Source organism: Chelonoidis abingdonii, chromosome 19 (assembly GCF_003597395.2).
Source record: "Chelonoidis abingdonii isolate Lonesome George chromosome 19, CheloAbing_2.0, whole genome shotgun sequence".
NCBI lineage: Eukaryota > Metazoa > Chordata > Testudines > Testudinidae > Chelonoidis > Chelonoidis abingdonii.
In genome coordinates, this window is record NC_133787.1 from 4615889 (window position 1) to 4641211 (window position 25323).

General features: G+C 55.9%; 1 protein-coding gene across 1 annotated transcript in view; it reads right to left on the bottom strand.

Moving 5' to 3' along the window:
• Positions 1 to 278: 278 nt before the first annotated feature.
• FHOD1 (formin homology 2 domain containing 1) overlaps positions 279 to 25323 on the bottom strand; it is a 53771-nt gene continuing 28726 nt past the window's right edge. The window contains 16 exon segments of the mRNA XM_075073741.1: positions 279 to 1291; positions 1879 to 2055; positions 3436 to 3598; positions 3682 to 3874; positions 4215 to 4405; positions 4796 to 4957; positions 6033 to 6152; positions 6621 to 6803; positions 8316 to 8468; positions 9927 to 10114; positions 17581 to 17600; positions 19435 to 19477; positions 19480 to 19495; positions 19498 to 20083; positions 22153 to 22267; positions 23105 to 23235. Coding sequence (XP_074929842.1) covers positions 1209 to 1291; positions 1879 to 2055; positions 3436 to 3598; positions 3682 to 3874; positions 4215 to 4405; positions 4796 to 4957; positions 6033 to 6152; positions 6621 to 6803; positions 8316 to 8468; positions 9927 to 10114; positions 17581 to 17600; positions 19435 to 19477; positions 19480 to 19495; positions 19498 to 20083; positions 22153 to 22267; positions 23105 to 23235 — 2524 coding nt within the window. The 3' untranslated portion in view covers positions 279 to 1208.

Consider the following 25323-nt stretch of genomic DNA (forward strand, 5'->3'; position numbering starts at 1 on the left):
CCCAGCACAGCACCCACGCCAACGACCCCAGGGGCTGAAATGCAGCTGGGCTCAGGGAGAGGGTAGGTGCCGCTGACGGGCCCCAAACACAGCCCCTCGGGGACGGGAGCACAGCCAGAGATGCACGGCTCAGAGGGGTGGGATGAGGAGCTCCCTGCTCACTGTCAGGCGCCCAGAGCTCAGTGAGCCGCTGGCCTTGCACGCAGCTGGGATGGGCAGGGAAGAGGAGAGCTGGGCTCCTGCCCGGCTGTATTGAACAGAGACCCGCAGAGCAGCAATCAACAGCAGCTGTCTTTATTCAGTCCAATCAGCACCAGCTCCAGTGACTGCACTGGGGCCTTCATACCCCAGGTGCTGCTGGAGGGTGGCTACAGCGCACACAACCCGATTCACTGTACCGGGGGCCAGACTGCACGTCCCAGGTGGCCAGCCAGCCCTGCTCTCCCCCAGGGGAGCGGGGCTTCCATGCATTGCTCAGCTAGTGCACACGTGGACCCCGCCCATCACCAGCACCCAGGAAGGGCCAGGAGCCCTGGGAGAACCTGGGTGCCAGCCACTAGGGAAATGCTACTCGCTTCCTAGCAGGACCCTGGGAAGCCCTGGAATCCAGGAACCTGAAGGGGAAAGGCAGGAGGCAAACCCAAGGGGATGGAGTCTGCACCCAGGAGCAGCTGCGATGGCAGTGCCATGCAGCCCATCCATGCCCAAGCCTCTGCCACAGCCAGTGCTTCTCTTTGCAGAGCCCAGCCAAACTAATCCACAGCACACGTCCCACTTGCCAGCTACCAGCAAAGGGCTCAAACGCTACAGTGTCCCCAGAGCAAATCCACTCGGCGCACGATCCCACTGCAGGAAAGCACAGGACGGATGGATGACAGGGTGCGGGGGGGCCCATAGAGCAGGGTCTGTGAGGAGGAACAGGATGTAGGGAGGCCCATGGTGGGGGTGGGGAGAAGCAGTAGCCACTGTGGCTTCAGAGGGGCTCCAGTGCTGCCGGGATTGCTAGGCTGCGGCCCCAGGGCAGGGGCTCGGTGCTCCCCAAGCACTGGCCCTGCCCGGCGAGTGCCTTCCTCCAGGCCGCAGAGCGCTGGGCTGGGCTGGCAGGGCTCCCACTCAGCGCGTTCCTGGCCCTGCTCGCTCTGGGGAGTGGGGCATCGCAGGCTCTAGGCAGGCTCCATCCGCAGCGGCTCTGCTGGCCACGACAACCGTCACACTTGCACGCCGGGAGCTTGCGCCAGGCCCAGGGCCTGCACCAAGTCATCACTCAGGCCGCTCTTCAGAGTCCGCCTCACTGGGTAGAAAGGCAAGAATTAGGGCCCTGCTGCCAGGGAGGGTGGGTCAGCAGGCAGGGCACAGCTCAGGTCTGCTGGGGGGCAAACGGCTCTAGGACCCTGCCCAGGGGTCAGCCCTCCCCCTCCGCCCCTGCCATCACGCCTGCTCTGAACAGCCACAGGGGGAGACTCCATCCAGCCACGGCCACACACTCAGCCCAGCTGCCAGACTGGAGGGGCTCACGCCTGCTCTGTGGGCTCTGGGCCAGCCCAGCAGGGCTGAGCTCTGCAGCATTGGGACAGCTTCCAGCCTGTGCAGCCCCTCAGCACCAGCCAGCCCTGGGGTCTGCCCCCGCATGCTCCCCCCAAGGGCTGGCAGCAGCACTGGGGCAGTGCCCACACCAGGGCCTGCACAGCTCCTGGCTCTGCCTCCCACAGGCTTCGCACATGAAGACTCTCTTGGCCCGGTGGGTCAGACCAGACACCATGGCGCCAGTCTCCCAGGAGTCACCCTGGCTGGCAGAGGCAGAGCCCCTCCTGCCCAGCAATGCCATAGCACGGCTCAGCCCTGGCCCCATGGCAGGCTCTGCCTGGGGATGGCACTTACGGGACTTCCTGCTGACACGTGACCTCTTGCGCTCCTTGGCGGGGCCTGACCGTGGGCCGGTGCTGTGGGTGACGGACTGCACAAGGCGATCCATGATTTCATCCGAGACGTCTGCCGGGGAGCCAGAGCTGTCGTCCTGGGGCACAGAGCCGCCGGAGGGACTTGACCGGCCCACACCTGCCCAGAGAGCACAGGAACATCGGCCGAGGGACTGGAGCAGCTGGTGTGGGGCAGCCAGTCCCGCTACCAAGCTCAGTCCTCTCCCAGCCAACACCTCCAGCTGCCACACCCTGCTGCCACAGCCCCCACCGCCACTCAGCTGCTTCCCTTCCCGCAGCTCCCACCTCCCCTACAGCTGCCCTACTGCCTCCCTGCCAAACCCACCTCCCTCCCGTGGGTGCTCTATTGACCCCCACCGCCAAACCCATCAGCTAACCCCGCAGCAAGCACCTCCTCCCACCACTGCCAAATGCTTGTCATCCCCAAGAGTCCAACAGCTTCTCCTCTGCACCCCGTCAATCCCTCTCACACCTCATGCTCCCACCAAATGCCCTGCAACCAGGGAGTGGGCCGTGTGGAGCTCACGGAGCGTGAGGCCGTACCTGGCTGGGAGCAATGCTGCACCCTGCCTGCTCCTGAGTGAGCCCCGCTGCAGGCTGAGCTCCATCTCCCCGATCCCAACGGCCCCATGAATGGGACAGCCCAGCAGCGCTAAGCTGGGCAGCGAGCCAGGGCCCTGGATTTGGCCCCAGAGAGGAAGGGCAGGGCCGGCTGGGCTCCCAGCATCCTGTCCTCTAGAAGGTGCGTGGGGGGCGGTATGGGATGGCAGGACCCCCAGTGTCACGTCCTCCATTGGAGAGGGGCGTTTCGGCAGTTCGTGTTGTAGGGCCTCTGGGGGTTCCTGGCTGCTCACAGACCAGCACCGAGGCACTGGGGCATGGGCAGGAATGACCCTGAGATCCCACAAATACAGCAGGTCCAAGGAGCAGCTGCAGCACAGACCGTGCTGGGCAGAGAGTTAGAGGAATGGGCTGGGATTTGTGCCCGCAGCCAGTGCGCTGCTCTGTGCAGCGTGGGGCTCTGGCACGCTCCCAGCTACGGGGGGTGGGATCTGTGCCCGCAGCCCAGTGCACTGGGGGAGCCGAGTTCTGCTCTGTGCAGCGTGGGGCTCTGGCACGCTCCCAGCTACGGGGGGTGGGATCTGTGCCCGCAGCCCAGTGCGCTGGGGGAGCCGAGTTCTGCTCTGTGCAGCGTGGGGCCCTGGCACGCTCCCAGCTACGGGGGGTGGGATCCGTGCCCGCAGCCCAGTGCACTGGGGGAGCCGAGTTCTGCTCTGTGCAGCGAGGGGCCCTGGCACGCTCCCAGCTACGGGGGGAGGGATCCGTGCCCGCAGCCCAGTGAGCTGGGGAAGCCAGGCTCTACTCTGTGCAGCGCGGGACCCTGGCAGGCTCTGTGCAGTGCGGGGCCCTGGCAGGCTCCCAGCTGAGCCATCGCCTGGGGCCTGCACAGAACCACCCGTGCAAGTGCAGAGTGACCGGGCTGGCCGCGCACCCCTACCTCGGCTGGCCCTGCTGCGCCGGCTCTGGGGCTCCACAGCTGAGCTCAAGACGCTCTTCATGGTCTCGTGGCCTGCATCCGCCTGCTGCTCCGGGCAGGTCGAGCCCACAGCTGGAGAGGGGCTTGCCTCAGGGCTGTTGGCCATGCCGGAGAATCGCTCCATCTGCGGAGAGAGACGGCCAGCGTGAGGGGAGGGGGAGGCATTGGGCTCAGCAGGCCCCCCCGGCCCCCAGGGCAGCCCCTTACCTCTGTGATCATCCGGCCCCGGGTCTTGTTCCTCTCGCGGTGCGTGGCCCGTTTGTGCTGCTGCTGCAGGACACGCTCTCGGCACGTGCGGTACTCCAGGGCGAACTCCCGCAGGAGCCGGCAGAACCCCGTCACCTTCATGTCCCGCGCGGCTGCCGGTGGGTAGCCCAGGAACAGCAGGAAGGAGCGGAACCTGCCGAGAGACGGAGCAGCTGGGGGTGAGGCCTGGACACGGGGGCCCACGACCCAGCCCCGATCCCTCCTGCATCTGGAGCTGACTCAGGCCGCCCTGACAATCACTGCCAGAAGGGAGGAGTCCTTGAACCAGCCCGGATCCCCCACCCCTCCGCCTTCCCCTCCTGCTTCACCAGCCCCGCACACCACCTCCGCTTCTATGCTCCCCCCAGGGCTGGGAACACTCTCAACTCTACTGGGAATAAGGAACATTTCCTCTCCCCCCAACATTTGCCTGCCACCCCACAAGGGCAGCCATAGCAAATCCCGGGGGGTCTGTGCCTAGCAGGCAGACCAACCTGTGGAGTACGCGTCTGTGCACCACCTTCAGAATGTGGATCTTCCGAGAGCTGTCCTTCAGGAAGTCCGTCAGCTTGCTCTTCAGGCCCGGTTTGGTCTCGTGCTTGGCGATGGCCTTCAGGTTGTCCCATGATGCTCTGCACCGTCGCTCCAGCTGGCTCAGGCTTTCTGCCAGCTCGTCAAAGTCAACCTGAGGAAGGAGTGAAGATAGAATCGTAGATGATTAGGGTTGGAAGGGACCTCAGAAGGTCATCCAGTCCAACCCCCTGCTCAAAGCAGGACCAATCCCCAGACAGATTTTTACCCCAGTTCCCTAAATGGCCCCCTCAAGGATTGAACTCACAACCCTGGGTTTAGCAGGTCAGTTCTCAAACCACTGAGCTATCCCTTCCCCCAACCCCTGGCTGTGCTACGCTTGGGATCCCCTCGCTGCCCTGCATCCCCACATGACCCCATGTTCTGCCTCGGGCCTGCAGAAGCCATGCAGCTCGCCAGGCTCAGGTGTCGCTCCCCGGGTCTGCATGGCTGGGGGCAGTGCGGGGGGAGGTGGAATATCTGCTGGTTCCAACATGTGTCTTACCTTGGCTGAGCGGGTGATGGCTGCGATCTCCGAGTAGAGGTCGCTGGTTTGGGGGAACCTCTCCACCACTGCATGGCACAGGTGGTGCAGCAGAGACTGCCGGTGCACAGTGTCCTTCACCTCCGAGACCTTCTCCAGGTAACTGAGCTCGAAGCCCTGGCTCTGAAACCCAAACGCAGGCTCAGGCTCAGCCAGGGGAGCCTGAGTCACCCCTTCCCTGCTTCCTGGAGTCAACTGTCCTCTCCCAGCAGCTGATTCTTCCCCATGCCTCTCCAGCCAGGCTCCCATTTGCTCCTGCTGAGTTTCACAGCTGCAATCCCAGGCCCGTGGCCCTCCCTGGCAGGGGTAATACACCAGCACTGTCTCCACGCCATCTGCTCCTCTGGAGGCGAAGCTATTTCAGCCAATTAGCCCCTCCCCCACATCCTTCCAGAATTCTCTGTAGCCCCTTCTCCCCAGCTCAGCTATGGCCCAGCATCTCAGCTGGGGTTGCTCTAGATAGCCCTGACCACCTGCAGCTTGGTACTGCCGCCTTGTGCACAGTCTACTCCCACTTTGTTTTCCCTGGACACCAGCGCGTAGTCCAGTGGGCAGAGTGCTGACCTGGAAGCACAGCCGGCAACCTGCTGCGTGGCCGTCACCTCTCTGCCTCGGTTTCCCTTCCGATGCCTTGTCTGTTTAACCCATGAGCTCTTGGGGGCTGGGTTTGCCTCTCACAATGTGTTCGTACAGCACCTGGCGCAATCCCAGGTGGGCCCTAACACCATCATTCCACAGATAGCCATTCCCCTTAGTAGTTTCTTCCAGTTCGACTGAGCGGATTCCACCCACCGATCTGCTCTCTTACACTTCCCTGCATGGATTTTCACTTGACAAGATCTCGGTATGTTCTGCAGCAACACAACAGACCAGTCCCCAGCACTAAGCCCTGTCAGTCCACCAGGTGTGACCCTACAGGCCCCCCTGCTGCCAGGCCCTGGCCCCCTCAGCAGCCAGCCCCCAGAATTTCCCACCCAGCTTGGCATCGTAGCCCCAGGTGTGGCATTCCTTGTTGCACGCATTGCCTGCTCTCTAACGCACAGCCGCAGGTCTGGGCACACGGCTTCGCTGGCAGCCCGGCCCCGTTCCCCCCAGGGACTCTGCATCCCTTTTGAAGCCCAGGCTGGCAGCTCCTTGCCCCCAGGAGCTCTGTGCTGGCAGCTGCAGGAGACCCCAGGTCCCTCCCTCTACCCCTCACCTGGGAGCCGTTGAGGACGTTCCCCATGGCCAGCAGAGTAGCCAGGATACATTTGAAGGTCTGGTTTTTGGCCAGCTGTTCCATCCCCAATTTCAGGTCAAACAGAGGCTCTGCGATCTCCTGAACAGGGAAAGGTGCAGCTGCTGTGACTGGTAAATCAGCGACGTCCAGCTTCAGCCCCCACACGCACTCACTGCGCAGCCAGCCCGGGTCCTGCTCCACCCTGGGACAGGTGGCAGCGCTGCGTGGGCTCACTGACCTTGGGTTCAGCCCGAAGGATGCAGAACTCACCCGAGCCAGGGGAATCCCTGTGCCTGGGAGGCTAGGCTGCTGGCCTCTGCAGGGGAGGCCTGGTCCTTGGCCTCCAGCTGCTGAGCACGGCTGCGCCATGCCCCCATCCAAACCAACCAGCAGGCAGGGACTGAATTGCCACAGGCATTCACATATGTGCCTGAGGGTCCCCAGGCACGGCAGGGGGGCGCAGAGATCCAGGGGAACGCCCAGGGGAATCTGCACTACCAAACCCAAAGGTCAGGGATATTCGTGGTCTGGTTTGCCAGGGAAACGGTCAGTGGTTTGCTCCATTACCTGCTCCATGCTCTCATAGTCCAGCTTGAACGCCCACAGCTGGAGCCGAGACGTGAGCTCGCTAATGGAGGAGAGGGTGAGCAGGAACTGCTCGGCTGAGCCCAGGGGGAGGTCGGGATTGGCAAGCTGCGCCTCCTGGATCTTCTGCTTCTCTTCGTCGGTGGGAACCATGGTCAGGATTTTCTGTAAGACACACGGAGCCACACGTCCGAGGCAGCAGGTCAGGTCTAGCTGCCCAAACAGTGAGTAGTACCAGCAGTACTGTGTCAAGCTGGTCTCAGAGATAGCCGTTGTGAAAGTAGAATGAATTATATTGTAAAAATAAGAATGGATTAAAGAAATGTTGTATGTACCTTTAAGCAGAAATAAGAAAAAGTTTGAAATACAGGTTGCCAGCAAAAGAAACATTAGGCAATGTAAAAACAATGGCTAATGCAAACACAAACAGAATCGGTAGTATAAATTAAGCTGCCACATTCATGCCAATTAGTCATAGATTCTCAGCATTATCTGTAAGATTAAGGTAATGGTTATTGGCGCGATATAAAACAGAGTCGTCTGACAAACTGAGTCCTGAGTTTAACTTTGACACCATAAAGGGGGTCACATCATGGTTCATTGAACTGGCTATGCCTACCTGGGAGAGTCCTGACACCTCCCCCACCCCACACCGGGACTAGCATCGACAGGGCACGGGGCAACCAAACAGCCTTCAGGCCTGCGCGCTTGGCCTCAGCAGAGTAACTCTCGAGTGCTGATATCCTGGGGGTGCAGGGGTGCTTTTTGCTTGCTCTGGCTAGAGGAGAACACAAGGAGCAGCGGAGCCGGGAGCAGGGCTTGGCTGGGAGTGAGCTCTGCTGTGAGCACAGGGAATGGGGATGGGGATGGGGATGCAATCTTACAGCACTCTCCAGCCTGCCTTCACAAGGGTTTGCACACGAGGCTCTCCTTCAGGGGACCGTTTGTTGTTAGTGGGGAACCAGGCAGCGATCAGTCAAGCACCCCTCCTGCAAAGCTAAGCCACATGGCAGCAAAGGACAGAGTGGGTAGGGGAACCAGAGAAACGCACCCACTCATCCTCCCAAACCACAGGCCAACAGAATTCACACTGGAATCAGGTGCACCATTTTAGCAGTGAAGATAATGAAACTTCGGAACAAGTGACCAAGTGCTGGGGCAGATTCCCTGTCATTTGTAGCCTTTAAATCAAAACTGGGCCTGTCTTTCTAAGAGCTGTGCTCCAGGGGGTGCTGGGTCGAGGCAGAACCACACTGTGATACGCTCTGGCCTGGGCTGTGCAGGTCAGTCTATGTGATCTAGTTACGCTCTGTAAAAACCTACATGGCATGCACAGCCCTGGAGTCGGAGTGCTGTCGGAGTGCTGTCGGAGAACACTGCAGGCTAGGGAGGATGGCTGGCCTCTCCAGCCCAGTGTCCGGGCACTAGTCTAGGATTCAGTGGACACAGTTCAACACCCTGCTCTGCCACAGACAGCCTTGGGCCAGTCCCTTAGCCTCTGTGTGCACAGCAGGGACAAGAGCCCTGCCGCCTGCACAGGGGTGCTGAGGAGAAACCCAGTATGGATTGGATGTGCTTCGGGCAGGGTGACCCTCCGGGGCAGGAATTTCATCTGCTCGTTACTCGGAAACGTTTACCGCCAGAAACAGCTTGTGGGAAGAATCACTGCAGCCTCACCTCAATCCCTTCTTTGTTAATGGCGAACTCGTCGAAGCTGAGAATGGCCGTCTTGATGATGTGAGCGGGCGGCAGCACCGTCAGGCCGATGTTAATGGCATTGCTCCTCTTGGGGTCGAGGACCACCGTGCACTTCTTCCCGTCAGCAGCTTTCTTCAGGGCGGTGGGAGGGGGCAATGAGAAGCAGAAGAAAAGGGGCTGAAAGGTAGGTTGGGAGCGCACGGGCTACCCTGAAACAGCCACATTTCCCCGGGAGGCCACTGAGCTATTCAAATCGGTGCCAACACAGGATCTGGTGAAGGTAGCTCCACCTCACCACCCCCCCATGCACCCAGGCCATGGTGCAGTGCTATCCCCAGGAGAAGTAAGGTCCTTCCTGACCCCTGCGGGCGAGGAGATTACCCCACAGAACTTGCAGTTTCAGAGCACAGCCTTGCACGCTGGTAGGGGGTCACAGCAGAACTATTGACCTTTCACTACAGCTGTCATCTCCAAGAGTGAGAGCACCTCCTTGGGCTCAAGTTGTCAGAGATGCCACTGGCCATGCCAGGTGCAAGACGAGCTGTGCCTGGAGAGACTGGGCCCCTTCTCTCTCTCTCTCTCTCTCTCTCTCTCTCCAGTGCAGGGACACTAACGCTCCCAGGGTCGACTGGCCCCAAGGAAGAGGAGTGGACCCTCTCTCTGGGGTCAGTGACCAAGAAATAGCAGCACGCACCCCAAACGGCACCAGCCGTGGAGAGACCGTCTGCTACAGAAATGTTGCTTCTAATGGGTCCTGTAGAGCCAGGATCTGGCTGTGCAGGGCAGCCTGGATCCACTAGCTCACTTCCAACAGAGCTGAATTTCATTCTCAACTCTCGTAGTATATTAAGCTCCTCCGAGAAGCCACACAATCCTCCTTCCCCAGCCCGCACACTTGGCTGGGGCAGCTATTACACCTTGGGAGAAAAAGTGGAATCTGTCTGCTCCTGGATTTATCTTTTTGCATGTGACAAACCTGGATTTTGCCCTACCCTCCACCCTGTCTCCCACCCTCAAGCCTGTGCTGCCTTAGCAGTGCAGACCAACACAGCCCTGGGAAGGCAGCTGGGATGCTACTGGCAGGGGACCATTCACAGACAGGAGGGCTGGGTGAGACCTTCCAGTGGAACTGACAAACTGAATTCACTCCACTTTCCCTGCAAAGGGTAACTAGTCCACAGGCTGCGTGTGCCAGCAGGGACTGGATCCATGACCCAGGAGGGCGTTTTCCTACAACGTTCGGCGCACCAAACCAAAGGAACCACTCCAGGGGTGCAGTGTCTGAGCATTGCTCGGACTGTGGGCCCGGGACTGTGACCCCACCAGGCTCTGGGAAGTCCAGCAGGACCATCCTCCTCTTGACGCTATGAAAAAGGGAATGACAAGGAAAACCCAGCTAATCCAGGGCCTTTGCTCCACACTGGGCCTCCCCCATACACCAGCAATATTCCTCTATGGGCCTGAGACACCTGCCAATCCCAGGGAGCCGTGCGTGCCACGGCAAGCAGCTCTCAGGCCACACCCCACAGTGCCCCACCACCCACTACAGGCTGCCAGGACTGGCCTGCTGGTCCCTGACCTGGTGCATACCTTGGAACTCAGCACTTCCTTTGCTCTGGACTCAAAGAGATGCTCCAGCTTGGCCGCGTCAATCTCTACTCTCTCCAGGGATGCCCACACGGTGCCCTGGCCAAACCGGCCAGCCCCAACGTGGGAACTGGGATGTTTCAGCTCCTTCCAAAAGAGTTTCACTGTCTTCTTCTTCTTGGCAGGGGAAACTTCAAAACAGGAAATAAACATCCATCATCAGAAATTCATCCTCCTGGGCAATTTTGGGACTCTCCCTGAACTGCAAATCCTTCTTTCCTGCTGTTTCTAGTGATCTAACATTGCAGCCGTGGCGGCACATCTCATTGTGACCTCCTAGTTGTACTGATTAGCAAGCCTTCATGTCCCCATGTACAAAAATGCTTCCTGGGGAACTCGATACACTGACTGAGAGACCAATTACTGACAGCGTCCACCACCTGAGAACGCGCAGGAAGATGCACTGAGCAGTCTCCTGAACGAGAGAGACAGACTGGTATTCAGTTGATTGAGTGAAGGGCTACACATCAGATATATTTGGTTTACTTTAGTCCTCTGGGAGGTACGGAATGCCCTTCTCTATTCAGAATCATGGCTTTAAAACGAGTAGTGTAGCGGATATAATGATCAATCCATATGCACTGAAAGCATAACCCATATGAGTGGCAGTTATACCTCCAGTTGCAGGGTGGCTTCTTGGGCAGATGAAAAAGGTGGCCCTCCAGATCTAGTGGATAAGCAAACATTAGGACAAACATTGTCAATATCAATCCAATATATAACTTCTGTCGAGATCCCAGAGATATTGACCATTTCTTTTGCGATCTATCCCTCTTAAATCTCTCCTGCAGAGGTGCATCCTCAAGCTGATGGAGTAAATGTTGGCTTTCACATTGCAGGCACTTGAGATTTGTCTTAGTGGTCTACCATTCCTAAAACTTTGCATGTCCTACATCTGCCATCATTTCAATCATCCTGAGAATCCTTCCACCTCCTGGGAGAGACAAAAGGCCTTTTCTACTCTGCTCCTCCCACTTCGACGATCGGTGACCCTGTTTTATGGAACTCTACTGATTGTCTATATGTTATTCCACAACTAACCAACAGACTGAGTGACTTCCAGACAACTTTCCTAACCGCGTCTAACTAAAACACTGTCCTGGACTACACCTAGGTCATATACCCATCTCTAAACAGACATGGAATAAAGAGTTTCAAGGAGGACCCTGAGGAAAGCTGCAGGAAGTGCAAGTTGGAAATGTAGCATGATCCTGTTGTCGAGCTTAGCTAGAGTTAGAAATAAGAGCATTAGAAATTAGACTCATCTGACTACATAGTGGAAGTCGATTTGCGGCGATGCATAGTTCGAAAGCTAACTAAGTAGGTCATGCTTCCCATTGAGCATGTCTTGTCATATGCCTTGTGTAGAGTCACAGCCCTGGGAGAAATGGTAGGGTGTCTATACGACCTTCTTAAAAGCCTCGTTTACTCGTTTCTTTTTAGGAACCCGATATCAGTGCTACTGGTGGTAACTTATTCGTTAAGGGGTCTGGTGGTCTCAGATCCTTTGTAAACTGGTGAGCTTCTGTATAATCGAAATAGTATCAGGCAATGCAAGGGATGAAGTGTGTGATGTGGTCTGTACTAGGTGACGATCAGTGCCAATGATGATCTGAGATGGGAGGATGATTGAAATGCTGAGGGGAGATACACCACGACCACACACAACACTTACAATTATAAAAAATGCAAGATTGTAACATCACCATGGAACTCCAAACAGGAAATTGTACAATTAACTTTTTCTTATGTTCTACTTAAGCATCCACCAGGCTTCTTCAAAGGGATAGGTTAATGCGTGTCTAAAAGAAACCCTCCAACGCTGTGCCAACGAACACAGTGACAAATCACCAGCCCAAGACTCATTTATTTATCCCATTTTCAAAATTGAACTTAGGGCACGAGTATTCGTCTAATGGTAATGTAAGGTGTCATGAGACACAGAGTCAGGCAGGGAACCTATCTACCGTGACGCCCGCATTTCTTGCATTTTTCCTTGGGGGCATATGGCGTGTGGATAGCCACCTTGTGTGTAGGCGTGAGCGAGAGAGGGCACGATTGAGAGGATCGAACATTGCCGACTTAATGGCACTATTTAAAAGAAAAATTTAGGTCTACAGGGTTTCCGGCAGCTAGTAGTGTTTTGGAATCCAGGGTGCTGATTTGTGGGAATTCAGGTGCCTGAGTTTGGTGACTCTAGCCTAAGTTCCATCATCCTATGCCTCACGGTATAGACTGGGAAACGAAGACAGAAGAGGTGACATACCTGCCCAGACTCACTCAGTGGGCTAATGAATGGGGAATGCGTACAAATCAAGTTATCTAGCAGCCCCTAATCCAAGGAGTGCACTCAGCACTGTGTCCAGTGTAATTGGGAATGCACAAAGGGTAGTTGGTACGTGGGAGAAATAGTAATCCACACCGATGTAGAGTCAATGCACAGATTTGTATTCCAACACATGCGAAGAGTGTGTTGCAGCACTTATTCAGGGAGACCGCCCTTTCACGAAAAGGGACCAACTATACAGAAAAAAAAAAAAGCAATTTTAATAGGCAATGAGATTTTAATATAGGTGCCATTGGAAAGAGAAATACTAGGGATTGTGTTTTTCCAAGCCCGCCCGAATAGGTTTCTCAATAGCAGCAAGACAACATAAACCCATGTAAGGGAGACCAATTTTCACTAAAAAATTACATAAGTGGCTCCATCCATGCCCAAAATTAACATATTGCTGACACACAGGTAAGTCCTACCGGTGCCAAACTAGTCTATTAAAGTGTTATTGATTAAAATCCTAATATTTTGGGTCTAGGGGAAGTGGGTATCAGCTCTCCTGGTTGACCAACAGGTACATGTCCTGGAAATTAAAGCAAAAAAGCAAGTAATTAGTATTTAACAATAACAATTTTTTATAATGTTTACCCTTGCATTTCTTTTGGCTAGATGGCATCCATCTGTGAGGGAGGCGAGGGTGTCATAACTTATGTTAATTAAATAGGTCCTCATCCTGAACCCTGCTGAGGTGGAAGGGGTAATTTGTACCACTATCTCACCTGCATTAGGGAGTAACCCAAATAGGCCTTCTCAGGTCGCTTCATGTGTCTATAACTTGCAATAAAGGATGCCCAGTATTACATTCAGAATTTCATGCTGACTCTGAACTCACATGACTTAAACACATAAGGTTAATCTATTTACCCCAGTTTCTCATTAGCTCGTACTTGTTGCTTTGTTAGTAGTCTTCATTCTAGGGCCTATATGAAAAGTTCTCAGCAGAAACGTATTTTAAGAGATTTTACATATCACCGGCAACATGGACTTTTGGCCCTTCCAGGTGCCCAACTCAACCCATCTCTCCCTGCTCCATAGGATTGGGTGTTTAACTTGACCTCCTTAGGAAACGCAGCCTATACATTTTAAGCCAAAACCAACTCTCCTGAGAATTCATTCCTACCAGGGGATGTTCCACCATTCCCTTCTATGTTTTACCATTTTTTTTTAAAAGCAGACCCCACACTAATTAACCTCGTCATCTGTTACTAAAAGCATCAAAAAGGCAATCAAAAGAACTAAACATAACTCTAATGCTCTTTCCACTATCTTTCGAAGTTGTCATCACCTCCACATTATCCTAGCACCGCCCAACTATAACCAGCTATGAAATAATGGTCAAGGCTTTGGCTTACAAATAAAAGTTCCCCCACTCTCCTTTTTTTGGCTATACGACTGTGCCAGCAGATCCCTCACCCTGACAGCGGCGCCCATGCCCTAATGGTCTGAAAGCCTGGGGTCAAGCACCAAATGGATTAGAGATGGCGACATTTCCGAGGCGGAGAATCAGCCCACAGTGGTTTCAATAAAAGCGCAGAAGGGGGCGTACAGGCAGCCATGGGCGCGCTTCCAGCCGAGTTAGTGTCCTCATGGGTGGCACACACTGAGCGTCCTCAGGGGTAAATTAACTCAAGTAAGGAGACTTGCCTAGTTTTGAATTAGGCAGCTACATAAAAAGACAAGCTACAAGCTCAGTACATAACTAAAAATCATAAAAGGGACCAAGTAAGACAGGGAAGCAATTAGCTCAGACTAGAGCTCCATGTACACATTTGGCAAAAGTGTTTATGTCTGGATTGTTGTTGTGACCACAATAGTATGTTTTTGAGGGATCGGTGAGAGAGACTTGGGTGCGCAGACAAATAAGACTCATGAGGAAAGGGGGAGAGGAGCGAGAGGTAGTCTGGAAAAGGTTAAAGATGCGCGAGCTGGGCACACGTAGGACACCAGACTTGTGTACACACACAGTTCATAGACAAAAGCAGCTTTTACACACAAAATGGTGTCAGTAACTGCACATTGCCTACTCCCACTGACACAGACTCTTCTGCCTTTGACACCGAAGAAAATAAACCACTTCAGGGAGGAAATGATGTAGTTAAGCGACACAATGTCGACGCATAGACACTGTGTTAGGTTAATCTCTGAAACCTGGAGCCTCCCATAAGGTATCGACACCACAAATGCTCCCCCTGACCTGCCTCTGCTGCACCAATCTTTATCTGGTGTTGACGCTGTTCAACGCGCATCCAATCATTCAAGTTAACGTTCCTTTGCATTCATTGGAACCATAGAGTATAGGACCTGGGAAGGCCCAATAGGTCATCTAAATCAAGCTCATTTGCACTCATTGCAAGGAACTACGTAAAAGTAGAGTGATAAAGAGTCGAATAAACTTGGAAACTGGTATACAACTGACGGCCAAATCAGATGATGAGTACTAGTGTGAATGGAGTGATACTGTGCTTTTATGGGATGGAATACTGATGGCTTGTTCTCTGCTTTATCAAACTCTCTAACAAGACGAATTAGAGGCCTCTAGTTTCTTGTAACGTAGAGCTTGATCCCAATATGTAGAATCGTTGTGGCACTGAAGACCAAATGACCCCTAAAACGTTGTCCAGGATTTGGAAGAAACTAGTTGCACAGTGTTCATAATCTCAGATATCGACGGTCGCTGTTCCGGTCTGATTACATTTCCGAAGAAGCGCTACTGGAGAGATAGGTGCCAAAACTGCATGAAGGCAAATGTCATGGGAGTTGGATTGTCTCTGAGCTGTGTACCTACCCCAAGCCAAACTGAGCAGAAGCATGCTGTCTCTTCATTTTTATCTCAGCAACAATCCGGTAACATTTTCAAAGACCACTTAAGGCGACCACATCAAGAAGTGATTATAGGAGTCTAAGACCTGTTGACCTTCGTGAAGACCTAGGCTGGCTAAGCCTTAGACACTAAGAAAACTTTTTTGAAAAATGGGATTTAAGATTCCTAAGATCACTGAGTATGAAATTTTTAAAATCTTACCTGAAGCTGATTGAGTAAGCTTACTGATGGAGATTGGAGTACCTGTCTTTCCACTGCTTTTGAGGGCAGATGGAGCTTTGTTTAGAGAAAGTGCAAGCTCAACTAACTATGCTAGATTCCAAAGTGGCTTCAGGAAATTGGGATGGAAAGTAGAGTTTATCTCCTAAGCATGCTCTGAAATATCTCAGTATTGAATCTAGAATATAGAATTATTCTTGAGTCACTCATTAGGCGTATTCAATGCAGGACAGGCGCAGATGCTAGTGAATAAAGAAGAGATTATATTCTCATAAGGTATTAGTACGGTAGGGGATCTTCCATCGGGGATGGTCAGGTACTGCATTTTTGCCTTTAAGATTAAGTCTTACCGATTGCGGCCCACTCTACTGATGTTGTCTAAAAGTAATAACCGATAAATATAATCAACAGCATTTACCGTTGTTGTATACATCTCCTCATTCAGCAGAGGTGTCTCAGAGACTGCACCTTGTCACGAGATCTACCTGGCATATATGCGACGAATTGAGAGAAGACAGGGTCCTCATTTGCGCGGTGGGTGTGAAATGCACTCAGGGTACCCAGTATGAACTAGACATGGCAATGGATGGCCGCAAGTCAGCTTGCTTCTAGCTTGACATCTAACCTTTACTGGGGTGGAGCGCCTGCCTTAAAGAACAAGGGTTTGGCACACAGAGGCTCTCCTTCAGGGACCGTTTGTGTTAGTGGGGACCAGGCAGCGATCAGTCAGCACCTCCCCTCCTGCAAAGCTAAGCCAAACATGGCAGCAAAGGACGAGTGGGTAGGGGAAACCAGAGAAAACGCACCCAATCATTACGCCCCAACCACAGCCAAACAGATTCAATTCACACTAGAAATCAGGTGCCACCGATTTGCAGTCGAAAGATAATGAAAAACTTCTTGGGAAAAAAGTACCCGTGGGTGCGAGGAGAGGCGAAGGATACGGATAGGAATGAAACCCCTGGACCGGCGCTGACATGAGAGTGAGAAGAAGAGATGCGACAACAGATATGGCTGCAGTGTGAATTGTAACCCACATAAAAAATATATATTTCCGCTAACACCCCTCAGTTGTTTTCCCTTATCCTATCCCTGTTCTTGAAGCTCGTGGGTGGTATGCCTTTATTAGGAAAATCCAAAAGCTGGGCCAGTAATTATTATCTAAGATAGACTGATGGCTTGCCACGAGATAGACAGATTGCCGATGGGAACGGCGAGGGGATGCTAGAGGTGGTTCACCCGTATGGACCACCTCTCTCAGACCCAACACAAAGCGATAATAACACAATCTCGAATACTTGGAAAACCGGAAAGACTCTGCCTCAGGTTCACTGTGATGTCTATCCGACTCGTGGGCCTGGGCTGTCAGGTCAGTACTATTGTGATCTCGTTAACGCCTTAAAACCTACATGGCAGTGCACACTAATACCCTGGAGTCGGAGTGCTGTCGGAAGAACACTGCAGGCTAGGGAAGGGGATGCTGGCCTCTCCAACCTGAATACGCTAAGAGTTGATATCGCCAGGTGTCCCCATCGGGCAAACTCACAAGGTCCATCTGAGGGTATCCAGCTGGATCACAGGCAGAACCAACGTCCTGCTCGCCACGACAGCCTTGGTGCCAATGTCTCTTTAGTAACTTGTGTGCACGATGTCACGGTTGGACACACTCTCCTGCAAGCCCACCGATCGGAATCCCTGCCGCCTGCACAGGGGGCTGAGGAGAAACCCAGATTGGATTGGAAAGTGGCTGTGCTTCGGGGCAGCAGCGCGTGATGCCTCTTCGGGCAGGAAAGTATTTCATCTGCCTCGTAAGACTCGTCGGGTAACCGTTTCCGGCCAGAAGAAACCAGCTTGTGGGAAGAATCAAACTGCAAGCCTCACCTCAATTGCCTTCTTTGTTAATGGCGCTCGTACGAAGCTGAGAATTGGCCGTCTTGGATGATTGGTGAGGCCGGATGCGGCAGCACCGACGTCAGGTCCGATGTTAATGGGCGGAAGTAGAGTGTGGGGTTACCATTGCTCCTCTTCAGCTTGGGGTCGAGCCCGACCGTGCACTTTTCCTCCCGTTGATAGCAGCTCTTCTTTACAGGCGGTGGTAGGGGCAATGAGAAACAGAAGAAAACGGGGCTGAAAGGTAAGGTTGGGGAGCGCACGGGCTTACCCTGTAAAACGAGCCACATTTCCCCGGGAGCACACTGAGCTATTCAAATCGGTGCAACCACATGAATCTGGTGAAGGGTAGCTTCACCCACCCCCGATGGACACTCCAGGCACATGGGTCGCCAGTTGAGAGCCTATCCCAGGAGAAGTAAATGAGTTTCCTTTCTGAACCCCTGCGTGGCGAAAGGCCTAGGGAGAACAGTACCTATCACAAGTACTATGCAAAGCATTTCTCACGAGAGGCACAGCCCTAGGCTAGCAAGCCAGACGCCTGCGGGGCGGGTACCAACTGGAACAGAAACTAATTGGACTGCTTTGTCTTTCACGTTACACGCTGATTCGCAAAGAGTGAGAGCACCTCTTGGGCTCAAAGTTGTTCAGAGATGCCTGCGCCTGGCCAGCCCAGGTGTAGTGCAAGAACGAGCCATGGGTGCGCCTGGACAATAACGATAGGACTGGAGCTCGTATTTGGCCCCTTCGCCCCCAGCTCTCTCTCCAGACTACGGCGGCCGGTCCACGTTCCGATTCTTCTCCCAGGTCAGGGACACTAAGCTCCCAAGGAGTCGATATGGCCCCTAAGGAAAGGGAGTGGAAACCTACAGGAATTTCCGTCGTCAATGGGGTCATGCTGACCTACAAGAAATGCAGCCACGCACGGCCCAAACGAGACTGGCACTCCAACCGGCCCGTGGGAGAGAACGCCGATCTGCTACAGATGGTGGTTGGCTTCTAAATGGGTTGTAGACCAGGATTGGGCGGTCGCACACGGGGGCCAAAGCCTGGAATTCCACTCTAGCTCACCCTTTGTTCCAAGAGCTGAATTTCATTCTCAACATCTCGTCGTATAACTTACTCCTCCGAGAAGGCACAGGCAATTCTCACTTCCTTCCCCAGCCAGCCACAGTTCCAGGCCACAGCCTCTCCCTTGGCCTGGGGCATGCTATTCCACACCCTGGGAGAAACAGTGGAATCTTTGGTTGCTCCTGATTTACTTTTTGGCATGTGACAAACTGGATTTTGCCCCACATGTGACGGTTCCGACCCCTGTCATCCCACCTAATGCCTAGTGCTTGCTCCTTACGTCCGACGTTGCATAAGACGCAAACGAGAGGACCCTGCGGGAAGCACAAGCTGGGATGCTATCGAGGAGAGAGGAGCACTATATACAGACAGAGAGGGGCTGGGAGGAGACCTCCAGTGAACTGACAAACTGATTCACTTCCTTCCAGCCTATCCTCCCTGCAAAGGGTACACAAGTCAACAGACTGCCGCAGTGTGCCACCAGAGCGACACGAGACTACCAAGACCACGGAGACGGGGACGTTTTCCACATACGTCAGTCGGGCGCAGGCCAATATCCTATAGAAGGAAACACACTTCTCAGGGGGTGCAAATGTGTGCTGGAGCTTAGGGTCTGACCTGGGTGGGCCACCGGACTTGAGCGTGACCCCACCCTAGCGAGGAGGCCACCTCCTTGGGAGTCCAGCAGGACAATCCTCCTCTAACGCTTGAGAAAGGAATGACAAGGAAAACCCAGCTAATCCAGGGCCTTTGTCCACACTGGGCTCCCCATAACCAGCAATATCCTCTATGGGCCTGAGACAACCCCGCCAATCAGGGAGCCGGCGTGCCCGGCAACAGCTCTCAGGCCACACCACCACAGTGCCCCTCCAACCCCACAGCTTGCCAGGACTGGCTGCTGGTCCCTGACTGGGCATACCTTGGAACTCAGCACTTCCTTTGCTCGACCAAGAGATGCTCCACTGGCCGCGTCAATCTCTTCTCTCCCGGGATGCCCACACGGTGCCCTGCCAAACCGGCCACCCCCACGTGGAACTGGGATGTTTCAGCTCCTTCCAAAAGAGTTTCACTGTCTTCTCTTATTGGCAGGGAACGGCATCTGGCGCAGGGGGCGCCCAGCAAACGCAGGAGGGGGTGGGCAGCCAGGAACAGGGGGGGTGGGGGCGGAGGACAGCCATAGGGGGTGGGGGACAGCTAGGAGGAGGGGGTGGTGGTGGGGGAGCCAGGAGGCCTCCCGCAGTCAGTGCCTCAGTGCCAGAAGGGGGTGAGGGAGGCACATGGAATGAGTCATTTCCTACTGCCCCTTGCTCTAAGGCATCAAAATTTTCCTCTTCACCCAGGTCTGAGAAGTCCAGGTCTTTGATCTTCAGCAGCACAGGGCCGGGCTCCAGACGATCCCACATGAACTCAAAGTCCTTTTTAAACGGGGTCAGGAGGGCCCGCTCCACATTCTGAGCGTTGGCTTCTGCCTCGACACTGGACTGGGTGCGCGGGAGCCGGGTCTGGGCGCTGGATACCTGCCCGTCAGGGGCCGGGGCCTGAGGCCTGGCATTCTCCAGGTCCTGACTGCCTTGCAGCTCTGCCTGGCTCGGCTGGTCCCCAGCCACTCGGTGGCGCTGGGCAGAAGCTGACGCCTCAGGGAAGAGCAGGTCCCGCCCTGGCTCCACTTGGCTTTTGGCAAATAGCATGTCGCGCATCAGCTTCTTGTCCGAGGAGATGGAGCGGCAGGGAGTGGCGCTCTCCTGCTGGGGGGGACAGCGCCCTATGGAGGAACCAGAGGACAGAGCGTGTCCAGGGCATTCACTCTCCCATGGGTACGGTGCCACTGCCTCCCTGCACCCCAGCACGCTTCACCTCTGCTTCCCTAGACATCAGCCATTGCTGGCCTGGCGCTAGGGTGACCAGACAGCAAGTGTGAAAAATCAGGACGGGGTGGGGGGTAATAGGAGCCTATATAAGAAAGACCCAAAAATCAGGGCTGTCCCTATAAAATCAGGACATCTGGTCACCCTATCTGGCTCCTTTCCCTCCAGGCTGTCCCGGCTCAGAGGCACAGATCTCCTGCACTGCAAGGCCCAGTGCTGGCCAAGGGGTGGGGGCAGAGATCAAGCCAGACAGTCAACCTCCATGGCAGCCGTTCTGAGTCTGCAAGCTCCACCCTGCATCCAGGGCCAGCTTTAGGAAGTGCGGGGCCTGATTTGAATACCCGGCAGTAGTCTGGGTCTTCAGCAGCAGGTCCTTCAGTTGCTCTGGGTCTTCCACAGCACTGAAGGACCTGTCGTCGAAGTGCCGCTGAAGACCCGGACCACTGCCGGGTGAGTAACAATTAAAAAGTTAGGCACTCTTTTTTAGGGCATGGGGCCCGCTTAGGCCTGGGGCCCGATTCGGGGAATTAGGCCTAAAGCCGGCCCTGCCTGCATGCAGTTTCATTACGCTCCCCGCCACGTGCTCTCACTGACTGCCACAGCCTCTTCGCCCACCGTGCCCCACCGCTCTCACCGACTGCCACAGCCGCTTCACCCATGCTCCCCACCGCTCTCACTAACTGCCACAGCCCCTTAGCCCACCGTTCACCCAGCTTTCACTGACTGACACAGCCCCTTCGCCTATGCCCCCCCCGTTCTCACTGTCTGCCACAGCCCCTTCACTCACCGTGCCCCCCACAGCTCTCACTAACTGCCACAGCCCCTTAAGCCCATCGTGCCCTCCCGCGCTCACTGACTGCCACAGCCTCTTCGCCCACCGCGCTCACTGACTGCCACAGCCGCTTCACCCTTCCTCCCCACCGCTCTCACTAACTGCCACAGCCCCTTAGCCCACCGTTCCCCCCGCTTTCCACTGACGCCCCAGCCCTTCGCCCACATTCCCCCGCTCTCCATGACCTGCCCCAGACCCTCGCACACCAATCCCTCCGGCCTCAACTGACTTGCCCAGCCCCTTCGCCACACATTCCCCCCCGCTCTCACTAACTGCCACAGCCCCTTAGCCCACCATTCCCCCACCGTCGTCTCACGACTGACACAGCCCTTCGCCCAACCCATCTCCCCGCTTCTCACTGATCTGCACAGCCCTTCACCTACCGTGGGGGCCCCAACCTCCTCTCACTAACCTCCACAGCCTTAGCCCACGGCACCGCGCTCACTGACTCCACAGCCTGCAGCTCACTCACGCCCTTCCTCCCCCACCGCTCTCACTAACTGCCAAGGCCCCTTAGCCACCATTCCCCCACGTTTCAACTGACTGGCCCCAGCCCCTTCGCCCACTCATTCCCCCCGCTCTCACTGACTGCCCCCAGCCCCCTTCGCCAGAATCCATTCCCGCTCTACGACTGACTGCCACAGCCCTTCACGCCACCATCCCCCCCTCTCACTGACTGCCACAGGCCCATTCGCGCTATCCCCGCGACCCACTTGTGCCGACGCAGCCTTGCACCACCCTTCCCCACACAAGCTCTCACTAACTGCCCAGCCACCCTTAGCCCACTGTGCCCCACTGCTCTGACTGCCACAGCCCCTGCCTAGCCCCCCCACACTCTCGCACGACTGCCATGGCCCTTTGCCCAGGACCCAGGGCAGTGCGAACTCCTGCTGCAGCAAAGCCCCCTCCCCCGGCACTAGATGTGGCCTCTCTGGGGTGCAGGAACAGGCGGCCGCTTGGCACAACTGGGAGGGAATGCTAAGCCATGACAAGCGGCAGGGGCTCCAGGAGGCGCCAGGCAGCTCAAGGAGTGGGGGGGTGGGTCCCTAGTCACCGAAGCAGCCGCGTTGGGGGAGTGGGTGCAGGGGGGCCCTTGAGTGGCAGAAGCATCTGGTCCCAGGGCAGGTCCTTGCCCTGATGTGCTGTCTCCATTCTCATCCCTCCCCAGAGCGATCCTGACTGATGACAGGCGCGGTTCCTGCTCGTTCGCCGTCTCATTCTGCTCCTTCTCCTCGTTCAGCACCAGCCTCCCTGCAGCCCGGACACAGCAGTCATTAGGAAGCCTGGCGCTGCTGGGCAGGGCAGGGGCAAGGTGGGGAGTGCAGGCTGGCCCTGGGACCTGGGTCATCACACCCCACCCCCAGGGCGTGTGTGAAGTCCTCACAATGGTGGGGAGTTTCCCTAGTAGGCAGGTCCCACTCCTCCGGTGGACAGGGGGGTGCCAGCATCTGGCGGCTGCTCTCACAGACACGGATGGAGGTGCCACTAGCCTGGTTGGTACCTGCACAACCAGCCCCACATCCCATGTGCTGCGTCTGTGCGCGCTCCCATGGGAGCCAGGCACAGGAGTGAGCTGTCCGGAGCACACTCCCAGGGGACCAGTATTATTGTGGCAGTGAGCCAAGGCCTGCAGCAGGATTGGAGCTGGATCCCTGCCCCCAGGTGTTCACGGGCCCCAGGAGGAAGGGGGCTGAGATGAGACCTTGCAGCCTGGCTCCTGGTCACTCGGGAAGAGGTGGGGGGGAAGGGTCTGGACACGACCAGGCAGCGGCAAGGTGGCGCTGCCTAGATGTGAGGGGCGGGATGCCTGCTGGGGGTGGCACACCGCCCCTCTGGGCTGCATGGCACACAGCGGGCACACGGGACCTGCGTACCTGCTGGGGGTGGCACACCGCCCCTCCGGGCTGCCTGCCGTGCACTGGGCACACGGGACCTGCATACCTGCTGAGTGTGGAACACTGCCCCTCTGGGCTGCCTGGCACGCACCGGGCACACAGGACCTGCATACCTGCTGAGGGTGGAACACCGCCCCTCTGGGCTGGGGAAGGCCTGCGTACCTGCTGGGGGTAGCACACGGGACCTGCGTACCTGCTGGAGGTGGCTCTGGACTAAGCTGGCCACTCCCTGGAATGGCTTCGGCGAGGATGTCAAGTCGCTCCTTGGACATCGCAGATAGCCTTTCCTTTTGGGATGAAGCCAGGTTTTCCAAGAAGCGAGCTCTGCAAAAGAGAGTCGAATGTCTGCGACCAGCCACATGCAGGCAGGGCACAAGGCCACACTGCACGTGTCCAGCAGAGGCAGTCGTGTCCCGGGACAGCAATGCTTGCATGCCTGGCACCTTCCGCCTCTTGGGTCAGAGCACGCACCGCACCTCACGGTACTTGGAGTCATGTGTGTCTCAGGCCAGCATCTGCCTACTGCCACCCAGGTCCAGCAGCCTTCCTTTCCTGCCGCCGGGATGGCCTGGCCAGACCTCCAAGTGCGTCCTGGTGTCCCCAGCTCCTCCTTCCCACACTGGGGCAGAGAAAACCCAGGAGTCCCGCTCAGCTCTGACACACCCTGGAAATCACCACACTGCCCCCTTTGACACTCCCGGCCCATTACGCAATGGGTAGCCCCCCTCCACCCCCAAAAGCTGCCAACACGCATGGCGCAGTCTTCCTGCCTAGGGATTCAAATGGTCCCCAGGGCTGGGGTCACACTGCAGTTCCCAGCTAAGATCCTGCTGCCTTCGCTCCCCACCCACGTGTGCAGCACCACGCCAGGCTGCTATGAGCTGCTGGCAGCTGCCACCCACAGCCCAGAGGCAGACGCATTCTGGCCGTGAGGAAAGCAGGCATGCGAGAGGCCAGCGGGGAGATGGGAAGGGCTTCAGAGTTAAGGTGGCCGAGTGTGCTGAAGGTAGTTTAACAGAGCAGGGACTCTCCCTTCGCCTGGTGTTCTGGGTCGACAGCCCCGCCTTCTCCGGCAGGCTGGAGAACTTACCCAGGAAAATGTTCAACAGGGGGCAGTTCAAAGATGTTAAAAATGGCTCCCCTCAGGTTTCCAGGGTTCCCTGGCCATTACATGGGCTTGCTTTAAATCTCAGCCTTGGGGGTAGCTCGGAATGTAACAAAACCCAGGGCACAGGCTAACTGAAAACAAGGGAGCCAGTTCCCATAGGGCCTGCGGATCCTGCAGCCTCAGAACTCGCTGTGAAATGTGCCACTTGCTGCAGAATTATGCTCCAGAAACCCAACTTTCATTTCAGAGGAAGAAGCTGCCCCCAGCCCTAGTGGCCGTGAAGTCACCGTGAGATCCGGGAAACAGGTGCAGCTTCATTGCTGTCTCCCCAGTCTGCCTTCAGCCTGAAACAGATGCTCAGCCTGGTGAGACGTCCCTTCCCCTCACTGCAGAGCTAACAATTGAACCGTCATCATTAGGGCTCAGAGTTAACGAGTTTACTGCTGGTCGTATTAGCAAGAGATACTCAGCTAATGTGTGTCTCTCTCAGTCCTAAACTGACCATCTGGTGCCGAAAGTGACAGCAACCATTGTCTCCAGCTTCCCTGACAACATCTGGACCCTATGCTGTTCGGGGAAACCACTGCAGCACACTCAGAATGGAAAACAGGGTGGCTACGCAAAATGAGCAATCTCATCCTGCTTGAGAGCCTGGGGCTGCTGGTCAGACCAACCAATTCCCTGTCTGAAGTAATTCATGACAATCTGACATCTGCCATGGAAAGGAACCCACCGCAATGCTGTGGCTGGCACACAGCAGCATTGAAGGACCCAGGGGCCTCGCCGCAGAGCCTGTGCCCAGCTGGCCTGGACACCCGTGCTGGCTCTCCCTACTATTCAGCAGGTCGGTTTCTGCTCACGCCATGAGAGCTGCCTGATTCGAAGGCAATGCGAAGCGATACAATCTATTCATAGCGCTGTGCACCAGCCATTGCGGTGCGGCTCGCCCCTACAGACGTAGGCACCTGGCTCCCCAAAGCTCTGGAGTCCCGCTAGGCAAGCACCTGCCCTGGCAGAGACTCTCACAGACTCTCTGCAACCAGGGGCCCCAGAAAGGTAAGGGCCCCTATAGAACTCTGTAGGGTTCTAGCTCCAAAAGCCACTGGCTTCTGGCAGTGCCCAGGGAGTCTGGACACCCAGAAAGGTTGAAACACTAAAAATCTTCCAGCACACGTTGGGTGTGAAGCTCGCAGCTTCCCAAGCTAATGTGCTCTGAGGAACTAGGTAGGACTGGAGGGTTGTCCTAGGGCTGGGACCAATGTGTGTCTGTCGCTCGCTGTGGGTTACCACCAAAACACGCTGGA